Here is a 16,414-nt window from a genome sequence, read left to right as displayed (position 1 = left end):
AAATTGATAACCAGCACTTTGAATTTCATGCAAAAATGTATCAGATGCCAATGCGGTTTACGGAGCACTGGTGTTACATGTGCCAAGTAACTGATACCACTAACTGTCTTCATCGCCATATTTTGCACCAGTTAAAGCTTTCAAATACTCTTCAAGCTCAGCCGCACATAAAGTGCATTACAATAGTCCATTACTGGGGATCACAAGGGCATGAGTGACTGTGAGCAAGGCCTCTCCCACCCTTTGAGAGAACAGAGGGAAATTAGGAAGAACAAAGAATCTTGAATAATGAAACTGCATGAAAAATTCAGGAGCTACGTTGCAGATAGGAAGTTTGGGAGAAGACTACTGCAGTGTGAACAAACAGAATTAAATTCAGAACTTTTTTTAAAAAAAACTAGAGCCTGAAATTTGAAACAGGAAAGATAATAGTAGCAATTTTGGCTTTATCTTAACCAAAATATTCTGTGAGTCACCTACCCCTCTTTCCTAGCATATGGTTCTGTTCCAATTCTCTTCATTCAAATGAATAAAGGAAAGACCAGGAAACACTATCAGGAGTAAAAAATATCAATTGTTTTTTTCTTCCTCCATTTTATTTTCCAATTTCTCTTTCCTTGGTAGCTTTAATGTTTCAATTATTAACCACCTTCAATTTATCTGAACAATCCTCCACACAATACTATTATTGTTCAAATATGACTCTGTCTTATTCATGAAATGTTATGGGAGAGAGGAGTTCAGATGATGAAAACTTTCACCTGTAGCTTTTCCATATTTTCTCACAATTTAATTCATTTACAAAAAGCAAATGGAATCCATGCACTGTCCTTTATCTGAAACCTTTAAAATATTCAGACTTCTTTGGGTAAATCTGCTTGGGAATTTGAGCATAATTTTGACTTGGCAGCAGTTTATTGCCTTTCCCTTTAAAGGGTAGTGGCAAAATTGTTGTTTTTAGCCTTTAGTATGAAGAGCAAAAATTTAAACTCATTGTCTATTTGGGCGATTTCTTTGCGTGTAGCAACGTAAAATATGAGTTCCTTCATGAAACTATCACAATGATCTCATTAATATTTTTACTAATGGGTCAGGCAAAATTTCAATTATATGAAAATTATGAACCATTGCCCAAGTGGCACAGTGCTGTCAGCCAAAAGAACTTATGTTTTCTATCTGTGTCACAATACCATGTCAGGAACAATGTAAATGAATATTTCTTTGTTCTTTTTAAAATGAACTTTGTAGTATACAAATCAGTCAAAACAGCTTTATTTGTGGCATTTCCTTTTCAAGTTAGCATTTTCCTACTTTTAGTACTTCATCTTCTTCTTCTTCTTTTAGTACTTCATAAAATTTGAATTGAGATGTTTGTGATATTTATTTTTAATCTGTTTTATAAAAAAAAGAAAAACTTGATAAATACCAGTGCATAGGAAAGGAGTTTCCAGATTTTAACTGCCGAATCATCAGGTCGTGCTACCACAGCATGAGCTGACACTCTAGCCCAGTGACAGGATTCATATTCTTCAATGGGCTTTTTGGTGCCATCAAGACAAAGTAACTCATACTTGCTTCTTTCTTCTGCACTGTCAGCTGTGAAGAATAAAGGCAACAGTGAGTGTATGTAAGAAAACAAACTGACAACAGTCTGCTTCAGGCAGCAACTAAGATCTCAGCTGAACTGCCCATTAGGAAACCTCCAAGCTCTCTCTGGAATTCCACCGGGTTCACTCAATCTCCTAGGACAGGTGACTTGAACGGTCCCTGCCTCTCTTGCATATTTAATGCAATACCATTTTTTTTCTCAATTGCAGGCCATCATACAATATCATAAACAGGTTTTGAAATTCCTGTTTCGAAATCAGTTTGTTACATACTCTTGTAAGACTGTTGTTTGGGAAATTTCCACATTTAATGTGCTTGGTACACTTCGCTTAAAAGCATGTACAGAGCTATTATTTGTATAGATTTCACAGATCTCCAAAAATAGGTAAGCATAAGTACACCTCAAGCTTGCTCTGGAACCCCACTAGAAAACTGGTGTTGAGGACCCAATAGATGAGTACTTGATTAAATGAAACGCCTCTGCAAATAATCATAGGTTTAAGCACTTTTTGGTATTTCAATTTACAGATTAGCATTTTCCCAGATTCATACCTAATACGACTGCCTCATTCACAAAAGCCACATGTCCAGCTCCAGATTTCAGGCACCTTATGAAAAAAAGGATAAAATATTAGGAAGGGGTGGTGGTTAAGTATTATATTTATTGCATATTGTATGATGCTATCACCAACATTTCTGCTTTTTCAACTGAATAGAAACCATCTACGCAAACTGCCCGAATATGGCTATCCAAAGCCAATAAAGCACTGGCTTGTGGCACCAAAATTTAGGGTGCACCAATACTACTCTTATTCCAAAAACAGAGGCAATTCTAAAAATACAAATCTGTACATTGATGGGAGGTAGCACCATCAGTCAATATGACCTAGGGGCACCACATATCCTCAAACTAGCACTGCAGATACCATAGGTTAATTATTGTTTCTTACCAAGAAAATAAATAAATGTGAACTGAATAGAGAACTTTTACAGGGAATGAATAGTGAGAATATGGAAGAACAATTAAGGCAAGACAACTCATGTCTCTCTGGTTAAGTAATTTGTCCATTTTTAGCCCAATATTGTTCAAACAGACTGGCAGCAGTTCTTTAGGCTCTTGGACAAAACATTTTGCCATCAGTGAAAACCAGAACTCTACCTAGTTGAAGATCCTGAAACCTTTGGTAAATAAGATAAGAAATGAACTACTGAATTGTAACTAATCTTGCTACAATTAGTCCTTAATTTATGACGACAATTGAGGTGAAAATTTCTGTTGCTAAGCGAGACAGTGAGTTTTGCCCCCCATTTTACAACCTTTCCTGTCACAGTAGTTAAGTGAATCACTGCAGTTGTTAAATTAGTAACATAGTTGTTAAGTGACTCTGGCTTCCCCATTGACTTTGTCACTGTAATGGCTGTCCTGGGCACTTCCCTGGACAAGTCTCTGGATGCTAGGTCAGATGAGGAAGAGCTGGGTCTAGAGGCATTGTGCGGGGGACATGGAGGAATATCCAGAGGTTGCCGGAAGCGCTGAGCCAGGAGTGGCGAGGTCGAGCACTGCGGAGCTATCATAGGAGGAGTGACAAGATGAGCAGCTGGCTGAGCTATTCAACCACAGTTTTTTTAAATTTCTTTAAAAGTGCTTTGATTCTTCTAGCCTTAAGTGACATTTCTGTGTTCATTATGCAAAGCAGCACAGTGAATTCAGCAGTTCTTTTGGTCTGTGTGCAAATCTCACAGAATTCAGTTCCCAATGGGAGCTAAGAGCAACTGGAGATTTTTCAGTGTTGGAGGGGGAGGTGTTAAGTCCTAGGACTTCCAACCTGGGCTAAGCCGAGATAACACCAGACACCAAGTTGAACCATTTATTAACAAGCTAGCATTGAACTACGACAGACGCACGAGAGGCCGTCTGACGGCTATTTGTAAAATCGCTATCGGGTGGCCAGCCAATCCGCGGCTACGTTTAGCTGGAACCAATCAGTGAAACTCAGCTTAGCCCAGGTCGGAAGTCTGAGGACTTAACAGGAAAGTATTCCTTGATTACAATCATTTGCTTAGTATCCATTTGAAGTTACAACAGCACTGAAAAAGGTGACTTATGACTGTTTTTCACATGACCATTGCTGCATTCCCATGATCACATGATCAAATTCAGATGCTTGGCAACTGGCATGTAATTATGACATTTCCAGTGTCCCAGGTTCATGTGATCATTTTTGCAACCTACTGACAAGCAAAGTCATTGGAAAAGCCAGATCCAGTTAACAAACATGTTACAGGCTTAACAACTGCAGCAATTCACTTAATGATTGTGGCAAGAAGGGTTGTAAAATGAGGCAAAATTCTCTTAACAATTTCCATTGCTTACTTTTGGTTAAATTGTGGTCATACATTGAGGAATACCTGTGTACGAATGCTAAAGGAATTTGCATACCATCTAAGAGGGAAGTGGAACAAGAAAATTGTAATTATCTGACATAAAGGTCAGAAGTCGTTCACATATTTAACTTTAATTTTTTTTCTTTCTTTTTCATTTCTGTACTTTCTTATTTCATTTTCTTTTTCTTTCTTTTTTCTTTCAAATTGCCTTTTATTCTATTAAAAAAATCTTTTATTCTATGTGAATAGAATGTGAATTTTAAAAAGTTGAACTTAATTGGAGGGCATGTTCCCTTATAAAATATATTTCGGAAGTAGTTATAGAAGCGTGATAAAAGCTTATTGTGGCTTATGGGGAAAAGCATGTGTCACTTACTGATAGGCTCCTGAATATCCAACAAAAGGATCATTCCAGTCACAGTTTCCACGGCAAGCACGGCACAGTTTTGGTGCATTTTTGACACCTGGGGCACAACCACCTGCAAAGAATTTCTCCACAGCTGAAAAAGAAATCAGATGGGTAAGTCTTTGACAGTCCTTTATTAGTAGGATAAAGTACTAGATCCTTTATATGATTAAATTGCATTCTTCAAGTTTGGTTCAGAATTGGATCGACCATATTGTGCCTCACATGGCATGCTTGAAGTTTTATTATATTCAAGAGTAAGAGGGGCATCTTTTCCTTCGAAGGAAGTAGTTGGTAAACAAATAAGAGGATTCCAGATTTCCCTGTGATGTCAAAGATTTGCTGGATCATAAATTTCACAATATGTTACTTATGGACAGCAGCTGCATATCATTTGAGAAAGTATGGTCCCTACAAGGTTATATAAGTAGACACACTTCTTAGATCCTGCTCGATAACTGCATAAGGCAATAAAAATGTAAGGCAATTAAAATATTGTTTTATATATGGAACATTTTACTGTAGCTGTGTTTATATGAAAAGAATATACGGAGAAGCAAAGGGGAAAAAAAGAAAAGACAAAGAAATATTCATATTCCAAAATGCACATAGACATCACACAGTTTTCTTTTGGAGTAAGCAACTTGTGTAGAGTACAAAAAAGAGGGTAATAAATAATATACCAAAGAAATTAAATACATAAGCTAAAGGAAAAGAGGTGTATGTAAAACCATTTTATATTCATACCATTCTTTCAATCTTTCCATATAGCCATATATTTCTATCCTTGCAAACTACTCTTTCTTTATCACACTTATCACTACTTCATGTGTTGGTTTTTATTTTGGAGAATTAGAAAGATTATACACAAACCCTCGACTTCATGATATCACATGATAATTCACATGGACCGTACCCTTTTATAAAGTTTTAATACTTATTCTCTGACTTATTCTCTAATATCTTGACTATTCTTTTCTGCTCTGATCATCAGAGCATGATCATTTGACTTTATTTATTACCATTTCTTCATTTCCAGTTCCTTCTGCAATATAATTTATTTCAGATAATTCTGTCCAGGATAAATGTGTTAATGAAAGTATTGCCCTTACTGAGAAGCTTTTTGCAATTTCATACATTTAAGCACTATGCTTTCTCTAAAATTATTTCAATTATGAATACAACCAGAAAATCTCTGAAGAATTGTTAAAAAAAAAAGACTAGTTTGACCAGGAATACAGGCTTATGATATAAGCTTGCAAAACATCAAACTAGAGTTAAAGGAAATAGGACTGAAACTTTAGTTCCATTTTTGATATAATTCTATTCTCAATATGAGCACTTGCTAAAAGCCCCCCAAAAACCCTGATATTACAAGAACTAATAGAGAGAGAAATGAATTTCCACATTGTACAAAAAAAAATACAGAAGGTTTTGGTATCAGTTGTATATATGCGTGCAATCCCACCACAGTTGCCCATATTCCACACTGAGATACATTCTACTCTTTCTTGGCCATCTACAATAGTTCCCAACATGAATTAATCCAAAAATACCCACTACCTAAATTAGTTTTATTTCCAGAGTGGCCTACACACTCAGCTTGAAAATGCTGATTGAAGCCATGACATTAGGGAAACCTTCTGTGCTTGTGAAGTGAATATTCATTGTTCATCCCCGCCTCCTTTTTCCCCCTAGTTTTTTTCAAAAATTTATCAGGGTTGTTGTTTTGGGGAGAATGGGAGATGGAATGTGTGTAGGATATATTCTCTACCTTGAGTTATTTGTAAAAATAATAGCCATGCATCTAGATGATAAATAGAGAAATAGAGCTGTAGAGGTTTTTCTTACCCTTTTCTACAGGTTCTGATTCTGTTCCACCCCACGGAATGTTACCGTCAGCCACAAGATTTCCTATTGGGATATTCCAGCCTGCAGATCTTCCAAAACCAGTGTGACAAGATATCTTTCCTTTGAGGTCCTCAATTGAAGTAATAGTTCCTTTCTTCACAACAGCAATGGCATGATAACTAGTAGTAGTTACTGATAAGTAGAGAAGGAAAAATCAAATGTAGGTTATAGCTAGAGTCTCTGTCTATTTCCAACAAAATTGTTTAAGAAACAATTTGTAGCAAAGTGAACAAACTTCATTATCATGTCATATCCGTATACTATAGAGGAAACAGCTGGCTATATTAAGCAAAATATATATTTAGGAGTGGGCTTGCCAGTGTGCTTCTATTATAATTGCTTCTAATGTTAACGGTCTGAAACTCTTTGTATGAATGAATTAAATAAATTAAAGACTAAAGTATCTTGACTGTGTTAAGGTGAAATTGATTACAGCAAATGTAAAACACAAATGTATCGTGAAAAGGAGGAAATACAGGCTTTCTCTTTTGATCAGTCCAGAGGACTTCACCAGTTTGTGGCTCTGGTAAATGTGATCCAAAGAAAACATCAGTCCACCATCATAACTAAGAGCCAAGGTGGCGCAGTGGTTAAATGCAGCACTGCAGGCTACTGCTAGATCAGCAGGTCAGCGGTTCAAATCTCACCGGCTCAGGGTTGACTCAGCCTTCCATCCTTCCGAGGTGGGTAAAATGAGGACCCAGATTGTTGGGGGCAATATGCTGACTTTCTGTAAACCGCTTAGAGAGGCCTGAAAGGCCTATGAAGCGGTATATAAGTCTACTGCTATTGCTATTGCTATTACTAAAGGAGAGGAAGGAGTTAAAATTCTGAAAGGGGATTTATGAAACTGGCTTGGTTTCCAGACTCTGGCAGCCTAATGCTGAAGAGCAGAAAAACCCCAAGCATGTGAAATTATCCTAACACTGCATCCCTGAATCACAAATACAAAACTCATCTTAAATATATCTGGAGCCTCCAGGAGTCAATACCAAGAAAGGGCATTGCAGTATTTCTCAAACTTGACAACTTGAAAATATATGGGCTTCAACTCCCAGAATTCCCAGGCCTGTCTGGAGAATTCTAGGAATTAAGTCCATCTTCAAGTTGCCAAGTTTGACTGGACTGGAATAATAAACCTGGCATGCAGCAAATCCGCAAATCCAGTCCTGTGTGAATTTTCAAGTGGATTTTGCATGGTGAGCTATAACAACCCACACATCTAGTTTAATTCATATTAGCAACTTTATCTTTAATTCGTTATCAAATCTATAAGGCCACTCATTGATTCTACAAAACTGTGATTGGTAAATGCCAGCAATAAACGGTAAAAATCCAAGCCAAAGTCCTCTTATTAAAAGCATAAAACATCTATGCTATATGTCTACCCCAAAGCTCCAAAATTAATAGTCTGTCCCAAATATCTGGCTGAAGAGCCAAGTTTTCATGGCTTTCTGAAAGGCAGTATGGTTGGAGATATCCATACTCTGGGCAGGTCCCATGACAGAGAAGGGCTCATATCACCTCCCCTGCCAATGAGCAACCATTGAATGAATTATGCAGCCTCTTTGTATTTTCAGGTCAATCCTATCAACTTTACCTCTTGGGCCTTTTGAATGAAGTTCAGCTATAACAGGCTTTAGAAAATAAGGGTTCAAGCTTGCTTCTAAAATAAGACCAGCATCTAAAGTGATGGCATCTGCGTCTGAGTTCTAAAAAAAACATAAAAGTAGGATAATAAGGAGAAAATATTTCTTTGGCATAAAATATTTCATGAATGCATGACAGTTATATCTCCCTGTTTCTTCCTAGATCTGGAAATTAACATGACTTTCTTTTCTTTCAAAACATATTTGCCATGAAGAGTGATCATGCTATCTTGAACAGAGAACTGGGCTTCTCGTCAGTTGATTCTTAAGCTGACTTCTATCCAAAGTCAGGAGCATCCACAGAGGAGATCAAGAAAATTAAAATTAAGCTACAACTTTGAAGCCTGGCCTCTTCATTATATGTTGAAGAGAAAGGAAGGGAAGGGAAGGGAAGGGAGGATTTAATCACATGATCATGGTGGTCTTTTGACTATTTAGAGCAGGGATCTCCAACCCCCAGCTTGCGGCCCACTACCGGGCCATGGCCTATTCGGAATTGGTCCATATGAATGGCTGGTTGGAGTATATACATGCACGCAGCTCAACTTGCAAAAGTGACAGGTCAGTTGGCAATTGCATGCATGTGTGCCGGACTGCCGCTCACATATGTTGAGCTGTATATACACACCTTGGCCCACTGCTTGTGCGGCCCAGTTCCCTCCTTCCTCCCCAGCTTGGCTGCAAAGGTTGGGGAACACTGATTTAGACAATCCTCTGCAGATTCCCTGTGGTCAGCATTTCATTGATGTAATACAGAGGTCCCCAATCCCCCAACTCCCGGTCCATGGACAGGCATGCCAGAAACCGGGCCAAATGAAACCCCATCCACGGGATGCAGACAGTATGCAAAACCATGGCCCCTGTGGTCCACAGAAAAACCTCTCTCCATGGAACTGGTCCTTTTTTGCCCAAAAGGTTGGGGGTCTCTGATCTAATACATAAAATATGCAAGCAATGAATGACTGTTCTGAAATCTGAAAATTTAATGAGTGGACAAAAATATTTTATACTGATTGCATCATTTCAGGCTATGTCAATTTTCCCATCATCCAAGCATATTTTTCAAAATTCTGCTTCCATGTATGAGATTCTATTTTCTACAGTACTTGCTCCTGTTTTATTTCTATCTGGAACCTTCCAAATCAATCTTTCTTTGAAGAGAAATAAAAAAAATTAAGTTGTTTGAACAAAGAACTCAGGAAGTTTCCCAGCTTCCCTATCCAGCCATGAGTAGTCACTTACTTTAATAGCTGTTATGCACTCCTGATGATCAGTCTTCTTCACACAAATCAGTTCTGGAAAATCCTTGGACTGTTGCTGGGCAAAGCATTCCTGCTTAAGCCTTTGGCATTTTTCCTGCTCTTCATTGGATACTGTGCACCATCTTACGGAAGAAGTTGCAAGACACAGAGCTATGAAAAGAATGAAAAGGGTGCAGATAATGTTAATATCACAGATCTTAAGCAAGGATTGATAGAGTTGCCTGGTTGAAGCTTTTTCTACATATGAAATCAGATCAAAAGGGTTACTGAACTGAAGTGGACTGAATTTATTTTCATTAACTGTATGGTGTTTTGCATCTCTCAGACATGAATATCTGGACTTGACTTGCATTTGGGTTGCCACTTATCGAACAATGTCACCTGTTATTTAGAATCCATCTTTATATGCAAGATTAACTATATTACTAATTTCATAGAATGAGAAGCAGCACAGCTTTTGTACATAGAAATGTATCTTTTCTAAAAGGTAGTTCTCAGTTTGAAGATTTGTCAGCAGACATTCCTAAAATCCAATTTCAGTTTAAGATCACATAGGAAGAGGAGACAGAGAAAGAAAGTTAATAAATGAAATTAACTAGAAATAAAATTGTGGATACTGAATATCTAAACAGATAACATTACAATTACATCATTATTATAAAAAGTGATAATCTGTCAAGGTGATTAGCATGCTAAGTTATAGAAAAATTGCACTTTTTAACAATATATTATAGGTCAATTACTGAGAAAAATCTTATAGTTTGCAAAATAAATTAGAAAATGTGTTTGGGCTTCAAGAAGGGATATGAAACAGTTATTAAAGCAATTTAAATGCAATTGAAGACAGACCAAAAACTTTCCAAAGAGTAAAACTGGCAGCCAAACATTAGAAAACAACAAATACTGAACAGAATGTTCCTATTATCACATAGAAACTAATCAGTGAAGAAGATAATCTAAACTCCTTGGAGTTTAGATCCTCATGCTGCTACAGAAAAGGCTGTCACGCATTTTCATCTAAATTCTCAATTCAGGGGTCTCCAACTCCAGGGCCATGGCCCACTACCAGGCCATGGCCTATTTACAACCAGACTGTGTGAGTGGAGGGCCGGTTTGCACATGTGCATTCCGCTCAACTTGCAAAAGTTGACCTGTACATGCATGTGTGTGCGCACCAGCGTGCCACTCACACAATTTGAGCTGCTCATGCAAACGCATGCTGCACACCGGCTGCTGCTCAAGGGGGCCTGCTCCCTTCCTCCCCCTGCGGGGCCACCAAGCCACAAAGGTTGGAGACCACTGCTCTAATTGATGAGACCTGTAACAGGGATTCATACCAAGATCCATGGCAGGTGCATAAGTAAGCATGTGGCTTTTTCACTATCCTGGCCCTAAACAATTAAGGACTTTTATGTTAAGAACCAGTATATTAAAACTAGACCCAGAAATGCATTTGATGCCTGTTCAACTAATATAGGATAAGTTTGAAATAGTCTATAAAGGGAATAGCAACAGACAAATTGGCTGCACTCTTTTGTACAGTTTTATCAAATGACCATCAACAATCTCTCTTGTTTGTCTATTTATTTTTGTTTGTTTGTTTATCAAATTTTCTGATTGATCAACTCTGTCTCAGAGTGACTCTGGGCATGTCAGGATTTTACTTGCTGATCAAAATACCTTGATGTAATCAAGATATCAATTCTGGATTCCCCCCTCCCATCATTTCTTAAATAGCAATAGCACTTACTTATATACAACCTCATAGTGCATTACAGCCTCTCTAAGTGGTTTACAGAGTCAGCATATTGCCCCCGACAATCTGGATCCTCATTTTACCGACCTCGAAAAAATGGAAGGCTAAGTCAACCTTGAGTTGATGAGGATCGAACCCTTGACAGTCAGCAGAATTAACCTACAATACTGCATTCTAATCACTGTGTCACCACAGCTTCCAAATAGAGGTGGTGCCTCTGCACAAGCTCTAGCCTTGTAGAAATATTTAAAAGGAACTAGATAACTCATGATACATTGGGTCATCATTTCAGATATTTTTCCATACATAACAAAGAAATAGAATGATAGGGCTGGGCAAAAATGCAGTTTGATCAGAACCAGCTTCTGACTTCCAGTCATCTTCCTCGTTGACTTTTCTTGTAGTAAACTGGCAGGGAATGTTGGAAATTCTGATCAAGTTACCCTGGCTGACTATAGTGAAATGGCAGTACAACAGCATTAAAGTGGCCATAACTTTGTCAAATTCCAATCCCACTTAGTCATGGGTTCTGGATTTTGGCCACTTTCTGTAAGTTAACCCATATGAGGTACGTTGATTGAAGAATTTTTGCCTTATGATGTATCATTTCACCCAATTGAAGATTACAAACTATCAAACAGACACAAGCCTTTTAGATAAACATAGATTTATTTTAGCAATTCACTCTACTTGATTTTAATAGTGATGCTTATGGCAAAATAAGCCATAATTGCAAAGACAAAATAAGACACAAACAAAAGCAAGAACAAAAAAAAGTTCCTGGTTGTTTTTTTTTAATGTACAGATAATTTAGACTTCAAATATGTTCTCTAGATATTCTACAATTCCACTAGACTCAGCTAAATTGATCAATAGCAAATGATGAGCCAGTCTGGTGTAGTGGTTAAGGCATCAAGCTAAAAAATTGAATTCTACTCTTGCCTTAGGCATGAAGCCAACTGTCTCTCAGCTGTAGGAGGGAGGCAGTAGCAAATCACATCTGAAAAATTGCCAAGAAAACTGCAGAGACTAGTCCATGCAGTCACCAGCAGTCAAAAATTGACCTAAAAGCGTACACCTACCTAAAGGATTATAAATAAGGGTGTAGTCTAAAACATTTCAATGATCCCTGGTGACCTATTTCTGATTTAGATTATTGTAATACATTCACAAAGTTTACGAGCTGTAGCTAGATGAATATTAGATTATGATCTTGCCTGGTAGAGTTTCTTTATGCTGTGTACTGTTCAACAACTTGCCCATCAAGTTCTTCAACCAACTTTCAGAAAAATCTATTCCAAGTTATGTACTGTGTTCCTAGGATAATGGAAAGCTAACACTATTTACAGCAATTTCACTATCTGTTTGGAAGTAGAGCCATGTCAACTGGACTTCTTTTCTTTCTTTGTCTGAAACATTTCCCTGCTTATCCAAGTAGCTTTTTCAGTCTTAAAAGACTTCTTCAGACTGAAAAAAGCTACTTGGATAAGCAGTGAAACATTTCAAACAAACAAAGAAAAAAGTTCAGTTGCCTTGACTCAAATTCCAGACAACTCTACCTGGATGACTGAGAATCTTCATAAACATATTCACTATTTATTATGTTTTTTACTAATATAGGGTCATTACATTTGCATATTAATCTATTGCCTATTTGTTGTTATTCAGTCTCTGCTGAATTACAGCTGTATTGCAGCAATTCATTTTAACATTGTACCAGACATCACATGTCAACTCATGACATGAAGTAAGTGAGCCGAGGTGGCGCAGTGGTTAAATGCAGCACTGCAGGCTACTTCAGCTGACTGCAGTTCTGCAGTTCGGCTGTTCAAATCTCACCGGCTCAAGATTGACTCAGCCTTCCATCCTTTCGAGGTGGGTAAAATGAGGACCCGGATTGTTGGGGGCAATATGCTGACTCTGTAAACCGCTTAGAGAGGGCTGAAAGCCCTATGAAGCGGTATATAAGTCTAACTGCTATTGCTATTGCTAAGTAATTTTCATATTCTCCATTATATTACAAATGTTCCTTACTGGAAGTTGTACCAGTGCATGACAGTAACATATGAAGAGATTTACAGCCTTTGAAATAGACATTTTGGATCCTTGCACTCTCTCTTGCCATTCATTCTGCTGATTATGAATATTGGCATTTGAATTGAATCTGGTGACTATTGATCATCTGTTCTGCACAAGAACATTTATCAAGATTTTGAAAAGATCACAGCTCACAGGAAGATTGTATTAACCTCCCTTTACTAACAACCCAGGTTCATGATCTTCATTCCAGCTCCTAAATTTACGTGGTTTTTTAAAAAATGGTGGCACATTATTTAAAATAATGAAGTTAATGCAATGTTTTTTTGATCCCTACATCCAGGAATAGCATTAGGTTGGAGGTGGAAAAACTCCCCATTCTGAAACTTAGGAAAGCCACTGCCAAATAACTTTCCAAAATTTCTGCCTTCCAGATATGTTGCACAACACATCCTATTCTTTTCAGTCCTCAAAATCACATTATAAAATAAATATAATGGGTTTCTCAGACTCAGGTTTATTCTGTAACCTGTGTAGAAGACAAAGATAACAATAGGAGGGAGCAATTATCAAGATAAGTGTGTCTATTCCATTCCATACCTGCCCCTTATTCCTGTATTTGTTCTAATCTTGTCAGGAAAGAAGTAAAAAAATATTTGCAGGGATAATTTAGATGACAGAGGAATAATTAACCAACCTATCTCTTATTCATCTTTTCTCTCCTCCAGTTTCTTTTAGTATGCAATCACATTAATTTGGAAATATTTCTTAAAGTATCTCATCCCACCCTAATATTCCTTGTTCAAAGCAAGTTCATTCATGATGATAATAAAAACAGTATTCTTTCTTCTTTTGCCTTTGAACTCACATCTAATTAAATAATTTATGTATTGGTCTTCCTTTCAGCCTGTATGAAAGCATAACCCCAAGTTCAGCATTTGCTTAAATTGAAACTTAAATCTTCATATTAAAAATGTATATTTGGCAGAATTCTTGAACCAGATCCTCAGTTAAAACTGAAATTTCTGCATTTTTTTTTAATTTTGCAATTTTCTAGTTCTTAAAAAACACCAGGAACAAGGTAATTGGTGTAGCATAGTGGGTAAGGTGCTACATGTACATGATAGAAATCTAAATTCATGTCTTCATATGATCATGGAGTATGCTGAGTGATTTTATACTAAACTTTTCCTCAGCCAAACCAACCTTTAGGGTTGGTGAAAACATAAAAGCAAAGAAGATCCCATATATGCCAGCCTGAATTCTTAGAAGAAAAGGCGGGAAACAAATGCAATAGAAAGAGAAAAAAATACTCCACAGTAGTTAAAGGTTTCATTTTGAAAACTAGTCTAGAAGTCGCCCCTTTAATCACCTCTGGTGCTAGAATTGTTACTATCTGTTAATCTGCGTTCACTTACCCAGCAGCCCAAAGGACAGAGTGGCTTGGAGGGTAAATTTCATTTTTCCTCGCCCTCTGGTGGCTTTCAGGCAAGGTGTTGCAGAGCTGTCGGTCACAGACTGCTCTCAAAGAGTCTGTGAAGGCTGTTGACTCAGCTGCCTTGCCTTTTATAGAGAGCCTGGACTCTGCAGGATTAGCAGAAGCAGTGACCCAACAGTGTTTGTCCTTCCTTGTTTCCCAATAGTGCCTCTCTCCCGCTCCATCTCACCAGCCCACTTCAGGGAGACTCTCATATTGGCACTGAATTCACTGCATGCCTGGAATGGAAAAGGGGGAATTGTTCGAGAAGCTTCAGCTGGGAATTTCCACATGATTTAAATCCTTCCTTTACCTGAAACTCAGTTCTATTAGCAAGGACATATTCTTCCACTCCCATCATTGCAATGCCATCTAAATATGCCTGCTGAAACTGTGCTGAAACTAAATGTTGCCTGCTTATGCAATAGCTCCACTCTGTTAAAAGTCAGAGATTTAATTTCTACACAACTAAGACTATACCTTAAAAGCAATATTTATTATTGATGTCTCTCTGTTAGGGAGCTTCAATGTAGATACTGAAATGAGCAGAGGGTTGAAACTCAAGGAACTCTTTCCTTCCTTCCTTCCTTCCTTCCTTCCTTCCTTCCTTCCTTCCTTCCTTCCTTCCTTCCTTCTTTCCTTCCTGCCTCCTGCCTGCGTGCCTATCTCCTTCCCTCCCTTCCTCTGGTTTACTTTTACAAAGCAATGCATTCAAAAATCCATTGTGGTTCAGGACTTGTTTCAAGTAGGAAACAAATTATTTATTTAAGGTTTAAATTTATTTGGTTTCCATGTTACTTCAATTGCTATCTGATTCTGAGCATTTTATAATCCTACCACCTGTAAACAGGATTTTTTAAAAATTAGATATAACCAAATAAATAAATATCATTGCAGAGTAATATATTCTGGTGCCAAGGACCCCATAGGAACTCAAATGCAGGAGATGCTATTCTTTTCTGAAATAACAACTTTTCAAGATCTTTATTTAATTGTTACAAAACAACCCACCTTTTAGCAACTTAAACACCAATGAAAAATACATTATAACATGAGATTTTGTAGATTCTTTAGCTTTTTTTCTTCTTAAATCTTTCAGTGAAAGGTAATGTTTTGTATGTGTCCGCAGCCATGCATTTTGGGGGTAATATCATAGTTAGACTACTGGAGAACGGTACTTTAGCTGGCTTGTGGTAATTTCATCTGCTTCATAATAGAGTAACACAATTCTCGACCAAACAAAATAATAGACACCATTTCAAGGTCCAATTCAAAAGAATAGTTAAAAATACCATTAGCGCTCACCTTGGTGTCCTTACCAGTTGAAGCAGACTTACAGAGACAGTAGCAAAAATTGTGTAACACAAAATTACCACACTATTCTGTATGCCACTGGAACTCTGGCAAGGTTTCAGAGTTTGAGCAAGAATTGACTATATGCCAGGGACGTGCAGTCACTAGAGGCAGGGGAGGCGGGGCCTCACCAGTCTCCTGAGGGAAAGGAAGAATTTTAAATAATTTTTTTTAAATAATTAAAGCCAGGGTAGTTGCTACCAGATTCAAAGTCACAGTGGCTTGGTGTCTGCTCTCAGTGTTAACTATGGGAGGAGGCCAGAGAACTCGGGGCCTCTTTTGCCTAAGGAATTGTTCGCCTTTTAAAAGTTAAGGAGGAGTTAACAAGCGAACACTTTCATATGCAAAAGAGGCACTGATTCTCCCGCCTCCTGATCGGGGAGCAGCGAATCATGCCTTATGAGCTTACGTTAGCACACTTACGTTGAGCGGACAAGAGGAGAGTTGAGAGAGTTTCCACAGCTGGAAAAGGTGGATCACATGGAGGGAGGGGGGGTTCAAATTTATTGTAATTTAATTTGTAATTTGTAATTTAATTAAAAAAATATTTTTTATTGTGAGGTTTGTGTG

At 37.7% G+C, this 16,414-nt stretch overlaps 1 protein-coding gene across 1 annotated transcript in view; it reads right to left on the bottom strand.

Moving 5' to 3' along the window:
• TF (transferrin) overlaps positions 1-14,590 on the bottom strand; it is a 29,409-nt gene extending 14,819 nt beyond the window's left edge. The window contains exons 1-7 of the mRNA XM_087725556.1: positions 14,433-14,590; positions 9,202-9,371; positions 7,911-8,022; positions 6,251-6,442; positions 4,370-4,493; positions 2,161-2,216; positions 1,427-1,596 (exon numbers count right to left, since the gene is read on the bottom strand). Coding sequence (XP_087581682.1) covers positions 1,427-1,596; positions 2,161-2,216; positions 4,370-4,493; positions 6,251-6,442; positions 7,911-8,022; positions 9,202-9,371; positions 14,433-14,475 — 867 coding nt within the window. The 5' untranslated portion in view covers positions 14,476-14,590. The remainder of the gene's footprint in view (positions 1-1,426; positions 1,597-2,160; positions 2,217-4,369; positions 4,494-6,250; positions 6,443-7,910; positions 8,023-9,201; positions 9,372-14,432) is intronic.
• Between the last annotated feature and the right edge of the window lie 1,824 nt (positions 14,591-16,414).

This window comes from Thamnophis sirtalis, unplaced genomic scaffold (genome assembly GCF_051295495.1).
Source record: "Thamnophis sirtalis isolate CommonGarterSnake01/CBP01778 unplaced genomic scaffold, rThaSir2_p1.2 scaffold_11, whole genome shotgun sequence".
Taxonomy (NCBI): Eukaryota; Metazoa; Chordata; class Lepidosauria; order Squamata; family Natricidae; genus Thamnophis; species Thamnophis sirtalis.
Note: the sequence above shows the minus strand (reverse complement) of the source record. Positions and strands in the feature narration are given on the sequence as shown.